We start from the raw sequence: 17,225 nt of genomic DNA on the forward strand, positions 1-17,225 counted from the left end.
CTTGCGATAGAATTGCATGCCACAGTCGTTAAGCAGCTCACGTGGTGAGCCATGGTGGAAAGCTACGCAAGATGAACAAGGCGACATCACAAGCAGCAGCGGCAGGCAAAGCGGCGGTTTCAGCGTAACGGGTGAGATGGCCAACGGCCACAATAATCCAGCGATTTCCAGCAGGAGTACAAGCTAGTGAGCCGTAGAGGTCAATGCCGATTCTATCAAACGGCTGAGCTGGACACGGCAATGGTTGTATTTTGCCAGAGACATGACAAGTTGTTTTCCGTCGCTCACATGCAGTGCAGGAATGTATGTACTTGCGAACGTACAGGCGCGTCAGCGGTATCGATGCTGTTGATGGTAGCTTCGGCAAAGGAAACAAATGCAACAGCTGAAGGAAGGGGCGAACGAGAGAGAGCGCCTGTGTCGGTATGCTTGCAGCCTGAGCAGTAAATAACGTAAATATCAAATTCCTGTAAACGTAGCGCCGAATGTCCAAGCCAGCCCGAAGGACCCTTCAATGAAGCGAGCCATCAGAGTGAATGATGATCGGTAATGACATCAAATGGGCATCTGTATAAATAAGGAGGAAATTTTTGTAATGCCCAAACAATGGTCAAACATTCCTTTTCGGAAACCGAGTATTTGTGCTCTGCCTTGGTGAGGGCGCGACTGGCACACGCAACTACATACTCCGAGAAGCCAGGCTTGGGTTGAGCAAGGACAGCGCGAAGTCCTATGCCACTGGCTTCCGTGTGCACCTTGGTTGGAGCAGTGGGGTAAAATAGGTGGTGAAGTAAGGAGATGGCATAATGTTGCGAAAGCATCATCGCATGCTGGCGACCAATCAGAGAGGTGTCCATCGCCAGTGATCAGCTGTGTCAGTGGTGCGATTATCGAAGCAAAGTTCTTCACAAAGTGGCGAAAGTATGAGCACAGTCCGACGAAGCTGCGAAGCGCTTTCACGGTCGTAGGCTTCGGGAACTCAGCGACAACTTGAAGCTTTTCTGTGTCTTGGAGGACGCCATGTTTCGAGACGTGGCCAAGTATTGTGAGCTTCCGAGCTCCAAAGAGGCACTTCTTGATGTTTAGTTGAAGGCCTGCGCTCGTAAGGCAGCTCAAGACTTCGCCGAGACGATGGAGGTGGCTGTCGAAATCAGGGGAGAAAACATCATCCAAGTAACATAAGCATGTCTTTCATTTTAGCCCACGCAAGACGCTATCCATCATCTTTTCGAATGTTGCTGGCGCATTACAAAGGTCAAAGGGCATTACATAAGTTCGTATAACCCATCTGGCATCACAAAAGCAGTTTATGGGTGATCTGATGGTACCATGGGGACCTGCCAATAACCGGACCGTAGTTCTAGTGATAACAAGAATTGAGCACCTTGCAAGCAGTGCAGGGCATCATCGATGCGCGGCAAAGGGTATATGTCTTTAAGCGTAACTTTGTTTAAACGGCGGTAATCGACGCAGAAGCGAATCGAGCCGTCTTTTTTCTTTACAAGCACCACAGGTGAAGACCAGGGACTGCTGGACGGCCAAATGACGCCACGTTGAAACATGTTGGTCACTTGCTCGGTGATCACACGACGTTCAACAGGAAATACACGGTAGGGGTGCTGTCGCAGAGGCGCTTGAGAGCCAGTGTTAATGTAATGGACAACGGTGTGCGTTCGACCTAAGGACGTCTGCTGGAAATTGAAAATGAGCCGTGAAACTGGTGAAGAAGTTCTAGAAGCTTTTTGCGGTGTGGTTCTTCAAGTTTGCTGTCAATTGAGAGGCTAAACAAATTAATGTTAGCGTGAACGGGCAGATGGCATCAGTGCATTAAGCTGCAAATCACTTTCACCGTCAAGGCCAAAGAAGGAGGAAACATCTAAGTCTTGGAATGTTCCAATACATTCTCCGCGACACAAGGTTGTAAGACACGGCAAGGGATTCGTGACAAATGAATTGGTAGCGCCTGCCGAAATATGTAGGACAGCAACCGGCAACGCAAGGCTCCTGCAACGTTAGAATGTTTGGGAAGGCGTAAACAACACTTCAGACTTGGACACATTGGCACAAGACACGGGAACAAAGGCTGTGCTAGTCGGTGGTATGTCGATGTCGTCGGCGACAAGCAGCTTGTTCAAGGCAAGTTCCGGAGACGAGGCACACAATGCAGAGAAGGCCACTTCAGCACGAGCAGAGTCAATAACCGCATGATTAAGAGACAGAAAATCCCAGCCGAGGATCACATTGTGAGAACACACCTGTAGCACAAGAAATTCAACAATATACAAAACATCTTGGATGAGAACACGGGCAGTTCAGGCAGCTGATGGTCGAATATGTGAGCACTGGCTGTACGGAGGGACAATCTCTTTGGCGTCGTGGTAACCTTCCGAAGCAGGCGGCAAGTTTTAAATCAATTATTGAAACGGCAGCACCAGTGTCGACAAGCGCAAGGGTATGGGAACCATCCACAAAAACGTCGATGAGGTTTGTCAGAGAAATGCGTGGATTTGATTCTTTCGACACCGACACAGTTCGTGCCTCGGGAACTGCAGCATCTAGTTTTCCGTGTCTGAAGGGCAGGGTCGACGGCGCATGGGCGACAGAGAGCGACGGCGGGGGGATGGAGATCGGTGACTAACTGAGGGGAGGCGGTCGTGTGAAGATCCTTGTTCACGTGCTGTGTCGTTAAAGCGCAGAAAGTCGTGCGACGATCTTTGCATGGTATCGCTGTGAACGAGAAGGTCGCGGCGGCAGAAAGGAGCCACATGTTTGGCGTAACCGCAAGAATAGCTAATCGGGCGGTTGTATGCGGTGTGCCACAGATTCAGAAACGCCACAAGTAATCGGCTGAACGGAGCCGGTGATGACCAAACAGAGGCCGGTGAGGTAGCATAAGTGAGCTGTGGAGGTGCTCTGGCTGCAAAGACTTGCACATACGTCAAGGGTGTGGCTTCCAGAGGAGGTGAACGAGTGAAAGGCAAAGCATCGGCTACCTCATCTTGTATGACGTGCCTTATGGTCGGAGATGATCTGGGGCCAAAGGATGCATTTGTGCTGGTTTGAGCGTGCTCGATAAAATGAGAGCTGCCGAGCGACCTCCTCACGCACGAACTGCTCACTCCAATGTACCTCATTAGCATGCGACCCTGAATTTTGTTTCTTTCTGAATGGGACTGCCGTAAGCTGGAAACGCCTGAAGCAGCTTTTTTTTTTGCCTGGGTGCTCAATCCTAAACCAATAATGCTCTTCAGCAATCCTTTTTTATGCATGTTGAATGTTAAATGTAGCTACATGAAAGCAAAGTAAGTGTTATGAAAGTTTAGAAAACTAGAATACCAGGCTGACCCTCATTTAAGCATGCTGATACAGTGTTTCCATGCCCTCACACGCACTCTTGCACCTCTGGCAGTGGGCATTGGTTCACATGACAATGAAGCCGGAGTTCCGTGACTACAAAGGAGTTGAAGGACTCTGGCATAGCACGGATGATGGCTTGATATTGTGGCTGTTGTTGTAGCACTGATGCAGTGCAAAAAGCAGTGCCATTTTTTTTCATTCCCACTTTGCTTTAGCTTCATTTTGCAAGCAAAACATAAACAACGAACAAAAAAAACAGATTAACAGTGCTATTTTGCACAATGCTGTAGACAGCAGGCTGCTGGGTTCTGTGTAATTTTTTTCAACCTCATGATCACGCGTGTCAGGCAACATGCAATCAGCCACCGTTTCACATCAACACTAGTGAGGAGGGAGTATTAACATTTAACACAAACTGTGGCACCATTTACGATTTCTTTTTCAACAGTGGCCACCAAGAATTGCTCGTCAGGTACAAGGACATCCGCCATGTCCTTGCAATTTGCTTACGATACCACCATAACAGGTAGTCTATATTTTTTGAGCGAATGTGCATCGCTATCATTGTAGTGGATACCAATAGAATTTGAAGTGCATCCCAATAGAATTTGGATGCTCAAACAGCTTCCACTTTGACTCGCAGTTACCAGTAGGGCACACCTTTATCACACAGTAAAAAGAACAAAGAGTGCGGCGAACATAAATGCCAGGGAATGAGGACATAAAATGTTGCAACGATTGAAGCACAAGCATTTTTGTTTTCGAAAATTACATCCTAAGCACCACCTTTTGCAAGGTTTGTTTTACACCCGAAGGTAGCCTGTATTTTTGTTGAGGGAAGGGGATTCAAGCTGTGCGTGGGAGCTGGTTGGGCACCTCTGGATAAAGATGATTTCGTGACGTGTTCTTCTGTCCTCCACCCTTGCAGTCTTTCCACAAACTGATGGTTTGAATCACAAGCATTTTTTTTTTTTTTTCCATGCAAAGTGCGACAAGTTGTGCCCACCACCGCATAGGTGCATGCCAGACATGCAGAGAGCCTTTGCCACAGCTTGCAAAAGCCTCACCTGCCGGGCGAATGAGCTACGCCCACGTCAGGAGCAGAGTAGCGGTAGTAAGTGGAAGGGCGCAGCGACTCCAATGATTCTCCTGCGGATACTGCTTTCCACAGTTTAAGGAAATCCTCCTCAGTTAGTCAGCAGAAGTTTGCTCACAGACACAACAACTCAAGCAGAAAAGGCACAGGCAATGGGCAGCAGTATGTTAGGAAAAAATAAAATAAAAAGAAAGACAGAAACAGCAAGAGAGAGAGGAAAACTGGAAAGTGCGATGTAAAATTGGCATAACAAGAAGAAATACAAGCTTGTGCAGTATATGTTCTAGTAGCGCTTCTGTGACACTGTAATGATAGATTGGCAGGCAATTATGCTTCTACTTCATAAAGCTGTAAAGACATAATGCTTGCCAAGATGGGTATAAGTTTATGTGAACAGAGAAAACACATTAAACTTGCAGTACTATTCATAGTTAAGAACAGCACAAAGTAGACACAAAGAAGCATGCACACATGAGCGGTGCTGGTCCTGTGGTCGATCTTGACGGTGTCTACATTGCCTTTTTGACTATGAATACCTATCAATTGGCTCGCATTTGCTCCCTTGTAGTACTATATACCATGCCACAGGTAACTTTGGCTATGTCATATTATTATGACCTCTATGCATGTAAATTTGCACTATGTATTAAGGCCCACCCTCACGGTGCAAAGGTCTGCATCGGAAGTCTGTGCATCGAAAAATGCACTGGGCACACTGTTGAGCTGCTGTTAATGATGCCCGCCTACTAAGCCATAACAATGCGGCACTCGCCTCTCTGGACAGCTAATCACACCATGCAATGATGGACAAGCCCTATTTGCATTATTCAGTTTATGTGGTAAAATTGTTGAGGATTAAAAAAAAGAGTGACAGCACCGAAATGTATTAAAACAAATGCGGTGATGCAACTGACATCATAAATTTATGCATAGCGTATATGCCAATCTGTGTGAAAAAAAGACACATGAAGAATAGACAGGACCAAGTACATCATAAATTTATGCATAGCGTATATGCCAATCTGTGTGAAAAAAAGACACATGAAGAATAGACAGGACCAAGTGCTGATGACCAACAATGTGTTTATTTGTGCAAAAAAAATAAAGCATACAAGCTATTCGTGTTGTGCAAGATATATAGAGTAAGACACAAATAAATACACTGTCGATAGAAACTGCTTGGTCCTGTATGTTCTCTCATTTTCTTCCTTTTTTGCTATGTTTTGTCGTCATGAGAAAATAAATGCCAGGAGGCAGCGGCAAAAGTGGCGCCTCCTGATTAGATGAAGCAGGTCGCTGTGAGCTCGATATTTTCAGCAGTGCCGATCGTGGGCTAATGTCATGCGCAGTGCCGCCAATGAGGCCGTGCACATACGTGGGACAATTTGCTGCTTCCATGCCTTAAGCTTGCTCTATGAGGGCCACACATCAGAGGCTGCTACTAGGTCGCAGTTTCAACAGACACAGTTTCATACATCAGGTGTAATGCTGTGGAGGCTAGCGAGGCTTCTTGCAATGAAGAAATAGTACAATGGTTTTTTCCATCGACATGATTTCTATTCCTCTTTGGGCTTAGCAATACATGAAGATGCTTTGCGCGTCAAAGATAAGACGCCCGATTATATGGCTGTCTATGAGCTGTTCTGGATCACCTAACATCTCTTTTGTTCTCGCCTCTTGATGTTTTATTTGTGGCCTTTCACGAAGCTGTGCATTCACGTTTGTGCTTGTCTCGCACGAGCGTTTACAACAATGAAAGTCAAGTGCAAGATGCACATGGTCACACATATTGCTGACCGAACTTCATGCATAGCTTCTACAGTGTTGCACCTGACCTTTGAAATAAAGCATGGTCAGAAGCTTTTTACTAGACGTGTTAACTTAAGCATTCCAGCATTGTACCTGTAAAAAAAACCTTAACAAAGTGGCTTAAAAGACATGTTCAGTAAATGGAGTTATGAAAATGGTAGGAGAAGGCAGCTTCAACAAGAAAAGGTTTCACTGTAGCCAGCCAACATCCCAACAGTATACTTCTCAGTTTTGAAGTTTACAGTACACAGGTACCTTGAGGACAGGTGTGCTTCTGTTTAAGTGACACTTAACTATTATTCTGCTAAGTGATTGAAAATTTTGCTGGGCAGCTGATGCTGCAGACGCATGTCACAATTGTGAAATTCCAGTGCTTGCGCACCAAGCAGTGGTGAGACCAGGATTAACTCAACCATTGAAATGTTCCCTTACAAATGTTGGCTCACTCCAAGATCTCGACTACAGGCTAACAACTAAGTGCAATGACTGATTTCACAAGTGTACTTGCAGTCATGCAGACACTTTACGTTTAGACGTGCCTCAGCCATTAGATAGAAACCGTATGAAATCATGTGTGCACGTACATTTTTCTCGAAGCCCACGGCCAAAGTTGCGCACCACCTTGTACATGGTGAAAGCCAAAGCCAAGCGGATAAGCAGGGCAACCACAGCACACGCCACTGTAGCTTTGTACAAAACTGTCCATGATTCGCTGGGTTTCAGCTACAAAAAATGAAATAGCCAGGCTTATGAAAGCACTCAAAATAATGAATGTTGTTTAATGCCATAAAACCATAGACATAGTATATTTGGTTGATTGGTACAGACCGTATCTGCAGGTTACTTGTTAATGTTTTTACATGTCCTTATATGCTATGTTAGGAAACTATCTATTACTTCATTCGAGCTTTACTGGGCTCATGTTTGTAAGACGACCCTGTAACCCTAGATTTCTGCTCAAAACCCACAATGATGCAGCCTTGCTAAACAGGAACAAATTAACATTTGTTTATAATCCAGCATCTAGTTAAGACACACATCTCAAGCAAATACAAGCATCAGCAGAGAACTTATAGGCCAAGCAGCACATGATCACGCTGAAAGAACTTTTTAGCATGAAGCCTTGAATGATCTTTTTTGAGGTTCGTAGCCTTGGCTGTGTTGCCAATATATTGTTAGACAGACTGCAGGGGTTGGTGCACTCTACCGACAACTACAAAGCGACCTTATATGTTCGTGCATTCTGTAAATCACCTTCTCTATTAAACAGACTAAAGTTGCACTTAATAGCACTACATTGTAGGTTAATGTACAGGAATATATAAGTGTCAGTCTACTTGTACCTGGCATCTGAAGCACATATAAAATTCGTATGTATATCTATATACTATATTGCGGTCATGATATGGATCAACCCAAAAAGCATGCGCAATTCAGCAGCAGTGATGCCTATCCTGGTCGGGCAGCAAGCTTTGCTTCAAAGCTGATCAATGTTTCTCATGTATATTTGCACTCTGTTTGTATGCTTGCACTAAGCTGGCTATGGCTCAATGCTAAAGACTGAGCATCTGTGTAGAAGTATTTGCGCATACAACTTACGTCGTATAGCTTCAGGCCTATGTAGACAACATTGGGGAACCATAGCACAACGAAAATGGACAGCCAGACTTTGCTTTCCTTGCGAATCTGCAGTGAATGGGAGAGGAGGAGAGACAATTTCTTTCCAGCACATGCTTGTAGGTGTTATAATAATACTCAGTTAAGCTATTCAAGTATAAAGTAGCCATAGGAACACACAGCATTTACTCTGTAACACACAGTTGTTTGATCACTTCAGCATGCAGAATACATGAAGAAAACGGGTTCACGTAAAGTGACTAGACTCATATGCAAAGCCATGCAGCACAGTGCTAAGTAACTATGATAATGTGAACCAGATAAAAAATTGGCGCATTCCACGCCCAGTGAGAGTCGATGATATGGGAAACACGAATGAGAATTGTTGATATGTAACTTTAAAATCAGCAAAACGCTACGAAGTGGAGGTAAATGATGCCGTACACGACTTCCGTGTCATGATTATCATGTTTGGATGTGTCGTGTACCTTCGTCATCTATTCCCGTCACGTGATACCAAATTTAGTTTATGTGGAGCTAGCAAAATGGCCGCGGGCACACTGTGAGCGTGGTATGTTGTCATGTTCCTACATGACACGCGTGTCAGGATTATCTTGTTTGTACCAGTCATATATTTCGTCACTTATTGACATCACGTAACACCAAATTTGGTATATGTAAAGCTAGCAAAAGGCCCATGAGTGCATCATGAAGGGCCCAATATACTCCAATGTAGCGTTGACGCGCGCGCACACTGGCCAAATTGACGCTACGTTAGCAAAACGCGAGCACTTATAGTCTGACGCCAGGCGCCACCCAACAGCAATCAGCGCAGAATGCGACATGCTGCATTTCGCGCCGATGCGTTATACAGACAACACTGCGTCTCCCTCTTTCTGTGACGGAGCAATCGGCAACAGGCATCGCATGCCGAATGATTGGAATTGAAATTAGAATTTTATCGCTCACACTTGTTTCATAAAGTTTGCACACACTCTGTGGACCCATAGCTATTAGCTAGTTTGGGTCCAAAAATATGCATTTTATCACGGCACTTTGGAAAAGCATAACTAAGGAAGACATATATTATCTAATAAAGAATTTGAAAAGAAGCAGTACAGTACATGTAATGACCACACAAAGAAAAAAAGAAACTTAACACAAGAGAAAAAAAGAATGACCACTACTTACATATTAAAATTATGACAGCCATCACACTGAACATGACTGGGCATTATTAAATCAGAACATTCTTCTAAATAGTATTGTTCTAGTGCTTTGGTGAAATTTGAACACACTTTTATATAAAAAAGTATAGCACTCAGATTTTAATACCAGCAAATTGTAAAATCCGTTCGCCGTATGCATTGTTAGTTCATGGAATATTCCACTTACCAAAGGTTAGTTGTCTCGTAAAACGAGAAGAGGCGGAAAACATCGGCACAGTTAAAGGGTGGTTGTAATTAATAATGGTATCGCATGCGTCCTCCGTGCAGTGGAGATGGGCAGGTTGTTTCATCTATGCTTCAGCAGCATTCCTCACTAGCATTTGCGAGATTTTATCAGCGGGTTTAGCATACAGTGTGCGTACTGTAACGAGGGTAGTGGGCATGGAGCTCGAGGATAGAAAGAGAAGAAGACTTGCTGTGATCGTAGGCTTGCGTTCAGTTAGCCCTTGCGCTAAATAAAGCTCTCCTTCGCTGAGTTCGCCTGCTTGTTCAACAACCCGTTTCAAGTGGTGGAAGTGCTGGGCACATCTGGTCCTCACCCTGGAACTTCGCAGCCGCACACTCCAACGACCTCCTACAATGACTGATCCGGGGCCATCTCATGCTGCTACTCCAGATCTCGCACCTGTGCCTGTCTTCTGCGCTGGCGCTCTCCGGCAGCGCGACCCCCCCATATTTGGTGGCACAGAGGACCAAGATGTGGACAACTGGATTGCCGAGTATGAACTGGTGAGCGCCGTCAATAAGTGGAACGCAGCCGATAAGCTCACAAATGTGAGTTTTTACCTGACCGACGTGGCAAAACTATGGTACAGAAATCATCAAAGTGATTTCAGTACCTGGTCGGAATTGGCGAAAACCCTCGCGGAAGTCTTTGGCCGTCCTGCTGTCCGCCGCCTTCGTGCTGAACAGCGCTTGCGGGGCAGAGTACAGAGAGCAGATGAAACTTTCACGAGCTACATCGAAGATGTGCTATTTCTCTGCAAGCTCGTCGATTCGACTCTGGAGGAGGCAGGCAAGATCAAGAACATCATGAAAGGAATCGACGACGGTGCATTCCAAATGCTGGCTGCGAAGAGTCCCCAGACGGTCGCCGAGGTGATTCAGCTCTGCCAAAGCTATGATGAGCTGCGTAGGCAGCGCGCTTCTACACGTTGCGCTGCTCAAGACACCGCGGACATCTCATCCCTCGACTATCGCCATGACACCGCCGACCACTCTGCGTTGATGCCAGTCATAAAGCAATTCATACGCGAGGAGGTCGCCCGGCAGCTATCTATTATCACAAGAACTACCGAGCCGATGGTACCCTTGTCGCCTTCGCTTTGCCAGGTCATTCGATCGCAAGTTGCCGAAGCATTGCCGCCAGCTCAGGCTCCCCCAACTGTTACCGCACCACTAACGTATGCAGCCGCAGTTGCTCAACCACGTGCGCCAGCGTCTCCGGCCATCTACGAAGCTACTCGCCACGTTTATTCGTCGACCCCACCTTCCCGCTCGCTGACCGTCCCGTCTCCGGCTGTATATGAAACAGGTCAGAACGTTTATATGACGCCGCCGCCTGCACGACCATTTACGGTACCCTATACAGCGAACACTGCCCCTATCGTCAGCCAATGGCGCACTCCAGATAATCGGCCGATATGTTTTTCATGTGGCATCCCAGGCCACGTAGCTCGTCATTGCCGTCGTCGCAGCTTCCCTTCTCACGACATTGCAGGGGCCTCACATTACATGCCCACCATGCCCACTCAGCCGCGATATCCCGTTCCTGCCAATCCACCTCTAGACGTACGTCCCGGTCGCCGACCATCCGGCGCAAGCCGTTCACCTTCTCCTCGTCGTCGATCTATTTCTCCGATGTTACGTCGCAACAGCCCACCGCGAGGGGAAAACTGACGGGCGCAGTTCCGGAGGCAAGAACTGCGTTGGCAGCGAAAATTTCAAGACCTAACTGCTGTCCCCCGAACGAAATCGAACTCTATATTGATGGCATTAAAGTGCACGGACTTGTTGACACTGGAGCTGCCGTATCTGTAATTAGCGAGAAACTGTGCCGAAACTTGAAGAAAGTGACCACACAACTTACCGACCTATCTTTGCAGACAGCTACGTCCCATCATATTCAGCCTTCAGCTTTGTGCACCGCACGAGTCGTCATTCAAGGTGCGATGTACGTCGTCACATTTGTAGTTTTATTCCGTTCTTCGCATGACGTTATCCTTGGATGGGACTTTCTTTCGTCAAATTCTGCTTTGGTCGACTGTGCTCGTTCTGAACTCGCGTTGTCTGTGCCGTGCTATGACCCCGACGATGGTGCTTCGTGTAGAGTGTTTGCTGCTTCTGACGTTGACATAGCGCCTTTCTCAGCTGTTGTTGTCTCTGTGTCGTGTGCCTCCCCTCCGAAATCGCCTGTGTTGTTTATGCCATCGGTCCCATCTGCGTGCCGTCGAAATATCATGCTTCCGTTTGTCGTCGTCATTTTTCGCAATGGTCACGCTGCCATTTATGTGTGCAATCCGTCGCACAGCCCGTCATCCCTACTACGTGGAGAATGCCTGGGAAGCTACGAACTTTACGAGTACATTCTTCCGACTACTATACCCGATTCTGCAGTTTCGCTCCCAATTGGTGCTGTCACTTCTACCAACGCGCCTAATGATGCTCTGGACGTATTCTCGGATGCCATCGACTCTGAGCTCGCACCAACTCAACGCGAAGAGATTATAAATCTTCTTCTCCGCTTTCGTTCTTCATTCGATCGTGACCAGTCAGCCTTAAGCCGAACCTCTGCGGTCGTTCACCGCATTGACACCGGTCAACAAGCCCCGCTAAGGCAGCGTCCGTACCGTGTGTCATCTGCTGAACGCCGTGTCATCGACGAACAAGTGGACGACATGTTGAAACGTGGCATCATCGAGCCCTCCAACAGTCCCTGGGCTTCATCGGTTGTTCTCGTCAGAAAAAAAGACGGATCCATCCGGTTCTGCGTTGACTACCACCGACTCAACAAGATAACGCGCAAAGACGTATACCCTCTGCCGCGCATCGATGATGCTTTGGACTGCCTACAAGGAGCAGAGTTCTTTTCTTCGTTAGATTTACGCTCTGGCTACTGGCAGGTGCCCATGGCAGAGGGTGACCGCCCGAAGACAGCCTTTGTAACACCGGATGGACTATATGAATTCACCGTTATGCCCTTTGGCCTCTGCAATGCGCCTGCCACTTTCGAAAGAATGATGGATACCGTCTTGCAAGGTCTGAAATGGAAAACGTGCCTCTGTTATTTGGATGACATTGTGGTATTTTCAAGCGACTTTGCGACCCACCTCAGCCGCCTCGAGCAAGTTCTTACGTGCCTTTCCACGGCGAGACGTCAACTTAACTTGAAGAAATGCCACTTCGGCGCTCGCAAGCTTGTAATTCTCGGCCATGTGGTTTCTAAGGACGGCATTCTCCCGGACCCTACGAAACTTAATGCAGTCGCGGCGTTCCCAAAGCCAACCACCATCAAAGAGCTTCGAAGCTCCATCGGCCTATGTTCTTACTTCCGGCGCTACGTCCGCAATTTCGCCTCCATTATCGCCCCCTTAAGTTCTGACTTGTCAGCGTGGTCGCAGGCGTGTGATGATGCATTTCAGGAACTCCGACGGCTCCTCACCACGCCTCCCATACTCCGACATTTCGATCCGTCTGCTCCCACGGAGCTTCATACGAACGCTAGTGGTGTCGGGCTAGGGGCCATACTGGCCCAACGCAAATAGGGCTTTGACGAGTACGTCGTTGCCTATGCCAGCCGCACCCTCAGTAAAGCCGAGGAGAATTACAGTGTAACTGAAAAGGAGTGCCTCGCCATTATTTGGGCAATCGGAAAATTTCGGCCTTATTTACATGGACGTCCGTTTGATATTGTAACAGACCACCATGCGCTTTGCTGGTTACCTTCACTAAAAGATCTTAATGGTCGGCTCGCTCGTTGGGCATTGCGGTTACAGGAGTTCGATATCCGTGTTATCTACCGTTCTGGCCGGAAGCATTCCGACGCCGATGCCCTGTCACGTTCGCCATTGGCTTCAGAGCCTGTCGGCTCGCCTATCTCCACTAGTGCTGCCTTGGCCATCAGCATCTCGGACATGCCTTCCGAGCAACGCAAAGATGCTTGGATTTCATCTCTTTTGGACTTGCTCTCAAACCGGACGCCCGCTCCAGTTTCCAGGACGCTTCGCCGTCAAGCAGGACACTTCGCTATTCGGGATAACCTGCTTTACCGCCGAAACTACAGCTCGATCGGCCGTAAGTGGTTGCTCGTGATCCCCCGACATCTGCGCTCTGACATCTGTGCCACGTTCCACGATGATCCGCAATGTGGCCACGCTGGTGTGTTAAAAACATACACCCGCTTGCAGCTGCGGTACTACTGGCGCGGTATGTACCGTTTCGTTCGCCGTTACGTAAGGTCTTGCCTTACGTGCCAGCGACGCAAAATGCCCACTCATCATGCCACAGGTCCCTTGCAGCCGTTGCCATGTCCAGCACGAGCTTTCGATCGTGTCGGAATCGACCTTTACGGTCCGCTTCCCTATACTTCGAGTAGCAACCGCTGGGTCATTGTCGCTATCGACCACCTAACGCGGTACGCTGAAACAGCTGCGTTACCTTCAGCTACCGCAAAAGACGTTGCGTGTTTTATACTGCAAAACCTGGTTTTAAGGCATGGAGCACCTCGGGAGTTACTAAGCGACCGTGGCCGCGTTTTTCTCTCCGATGCCATCAAAGCGTTGTTGAGCGAGTGTCGCATCATACACCGCACTACCACAGCCTATCACCCGCAAACTAATGGGATGACAGAGCGTTTTAATCGTACACTTGGGGATATGCTGGCCAAGTGCGCTTCATCCGACCAGTCAAATTGGGATAGCATACTCCCTTTTGTGACATATGCTTACAACACTGCAACGCAAAGCACCACTGGATTTTCGCCTTTCTTCCTTCTTTATGGACGCGAGCCATCATCAACAATGGATACCATTCTTCCTTATCGACCGGACCCTTCAGAGATGACTACCGTTTCTCGAGCAGCAGCACACGCTGAAGAATGTCGGAAGCTTGCTCGTGCGTTCACGTCACATGACCAGGCGCGCCAGAAACATCGCCACGACGCGTCAACCACGCATATGAGCTTTTCTCCGAACTCACTGGTGTGGCTATGGATTCCTTCTACTACTCCAGGACTCTCCCACAAGATTTCGTCCAGGTACCATGGCCCTTACCGAGTTGTGCGCCAAACATCCCCTGTCAACTACCTTGTCGAGCCGCTGGATGCATCTCCGGACAAGCGCCGTCGGGGAAAAGAAATCGTACACATCTCTCGGCTCAAGCCGTACCATGACCCTTCTGTCTACACCTGTCCTTAGGTCGCCAGGATGGCTCCCTCATCGGCCGGGGGTGATTGTAACGAGGGTAGTGGGCATGGAGCTCGAGGATAGAAAGAGAAGAAGACTTGCTGTGATCGTAGGCTTGCGTTCAGTTAGCCCTTGCGCTAAATAAAGCTCTCCTTCGCTGAGTTCGCCTGCTTGTTCAACAACCCGTTTCAGTACAAAAGTTTTTGATTCAGGCTTTATGTGGAACATGAAAGCCCGTAGAGAGTGTTCACATAATTCTTCTCACAAAAAAAATATACAAAAACCATTGAAGCAAGCTGGCCTTTCTGATTGAGAGCTGCATCGTCCTTGCTGTAAATAATTCGTCCGTTGTGCGATCTATGTAAAGCATGCGGGCACAGAGCAACGCTGCGCCACATGCTCTGGGAATGCGCCGATAACAATGGTCGAGAAACGGCCGCCGTTCGCGATGCACCTATGGCGGCTGCCAATACCAGGCAACAGGAAGCCTCGAGCTCACTCGTTCCCGCCGCCGTCCCGTCTGCGGGAGCCGCGGGGGACCTTCTCCGTCGGCGACGCCGCCGCTGGGAGGCGGCGCTCAGAAGCTCGGAGCTCAACGACCAGCTCTGGGCTGTCCGGCAGGCCGAAGATGCCGCCCGAGTTCAGGGACTCAGCGCCGCCATCTGAGGTCACCAAGACCAAGCTGCCGGCCAAGTTCTAATAAAGTTTCCTCTCTCTCTTGGGAGAATGATATAATCTGGAGCCTCTTCTTTTGGTTCTGATCTCCATCCCACTCCACTACACTCCCCACTAATATTCTTACAGGCTTGACACGTATGTATTCATAAAGCACGTGTGCAATATGTGAGTGCTAAGCGTTGAGCTTATTTATCAGGATTTCGAGCTTGCATGCTACACACTGTTATTTCCACTTGTGCAATCGGAAACTCACAAAATGCAGCGAAATCACAAGTGCATCGCGCGTGATAATCATCTGAGACATGAGGAAGAACGGGGGAGAGGGGGGGGGAACGATAACTGATATCTCTGGGACATGGATCACCGTTCTAGCGCCACGAAGAGCGCCAAAAGAATGAGAAACACCTAAAGAGAATAACACGCTCAATTGTGTATCTTCGAAAGCTGTTTAGGGTCCTTATATCAGAGGGCATGCAAACACGGACACTGGAGAGCAGTCAAGACACCGCAAAAACTTGAAGCTGCAGAAAAGAAGGTCAAGTGATGTATTTTATTCCCGAATTCCCTGTTTGGGTTAAAATAAGACAAACGGCAGCATGCCGCACTTATTGCCCGGCAATGATGGTAGTGGCGTGGTCTCTCTTGGAACTTCGGCGGCTGTGCGAATGGCGTGAGCAGAAACGGGCAGCAACGCTTAGCACTACCTCGTATGCATTTTCTTGTCAACCTGTATATTACTGTAGGCATACTGGTGTCTCTTATATCAATGTCCCTTATAAAGGGGTTTGACTGTATACGAGTATGAAACACTATAATATGAAGATCTGCAGTTTTATGGATGGGTTCACACCACATCCGTTGGAGGTTATAGGTTCTATAGAACCCAGCCTGCACTACAAATGAATTATCGATACCCTATGACCATGCAGAGGTATTTAAAAGGGGGTTAGGAGGTTTGTACTGTGGCATTCTAAACTATCATTCAGGTGGTGAGGTTCTTTTGCGGACCCCTTCTCAAGACTTTAGACCCCTTGGCACGCAAGCACCCATATGGTGCTATGCCTGCATTTATTTAACGAAAAAAGCATACTGTGTCGTTTCCATGCGGCCTCCCATAACTGCAGGGCAATTTCTGTTACATCACCACTAGTGGCTGAACCAGGAATACTATTGTGCTTTCATTCCACACGTCGCAAAGCAACTGACATAAACATGATGCCAAGAGGAGCTTTATCACAGTCCTTAAAAAGGAGGAGCTTTGCTTTCGCTCTGTAGTTACCCTAACACATGTCGTCACTGTAAAGCTAAGTAAAACAGGGCTGATAACAGTGAGAGCAATGTCACTGTCAGCTGCACAAAAAGCACATTATCTTTTGAGCTGTCCCACAACACACTCACATATAATATAAGTTTGTATAAGTTCCAATGTTACATCCGGTCAGTGAGTCTGCCATAATTTTCTTCTGACCAAGTATGCATCTAAGATAATAATTCCCCTGGGAAATCTTTGTGGCAGGTTCGACCTTGTCGACATGATAGAGCCATCCACAGGTTCAATTACGCAGAAAATAAGCTGGCAGTAAATGGTCTGAATTAAAGCGTAGGTCTTCACTGTTATAGTATTGCTCCAGCATGACATCATAAGCAACATCAGTGGATGACTTAGTGATTCGCCATTCATGTCCCTGACTGCTAGGTCAAGGGCATTTACACTCATCAGACAAAAAAAAAGCAGTGGTTTATCCAGTTCCCTACGGGAGCACTCTTCACAGCCGGCACTTGTGGCACATTTAAGCAAGCTTGTAAAAGCTATTTCATGAGACCGCCTCATAAGTTCACAACCAGTAATTGATTTGTGGGGTTTAATGTCCCAAAACCATCATATGATTATGACAGACGCCATAGTGGAGGGCTCCAGAAATTTCGACCACCCGGGGTTCTTTAACGTGCACCAAAATCTGAGCACATGAGCCTACAGCATTTACCCCTCCATCGAAAATGCAGCCGCCGCAGCTGGGATTCGATCCCGCCACCTGC

The 17,225-nt window shown here is 47.6% G+C and overlaps 1 protein-coding gene across 6 annotated transcripts in view; it reads right to left on the reverse strand.

Moving 5' to 3' along the window:
- Nucleotides 1-17,225, reverse strand: part of LOC119183319 (uncharacterized) — a 41,242-nt gene that overhangs the window by 6,829 nt on the left and 17,188 nt on the right. For 2 of the 6 annotated variants that reach the window (XM_037433653.2, XM_037433650.2), the window contains exons 6-8: nt 7,862-7,948; nt 6,847-6,985; nt 4,425-4,515 (exon numbers count right to left, since the gene is read on the reverse strand). In XM_037433653.2, the coding sequence (XP_037289550.2) occupies nt 4,425-4,515; nt 6,847-6,985; nt 7,862-7,948 (317 nt within the window). The remainder of the gene's footprint in view (nt 1-4,424; nt 4,516-6,846; nt 6,986-7,861; nt 7,949-17,225) is intronic. The other 4 variants (XM_037433660.2, XM_075888811.1, XM_037433658.2 and 1 more) reach the window with 2 other exon arrangements.

This window comes from Rhipicephalus microplus, chromosome 3 (genome assembly GCF_043290135.1).
Source record: "Rhipicephalus microplus isolate Deutch F79 chromosome 3, USDA_Rmic, whole genome shotgun sequence".
Taxonomy (NCBI): domain Eukaryota; kingdom Metazoa; phylum Arthropoda; class Arachnida; order Ixodida; family Ixodidae; genus Rhipicephalus; species Rhipicephalus microplus.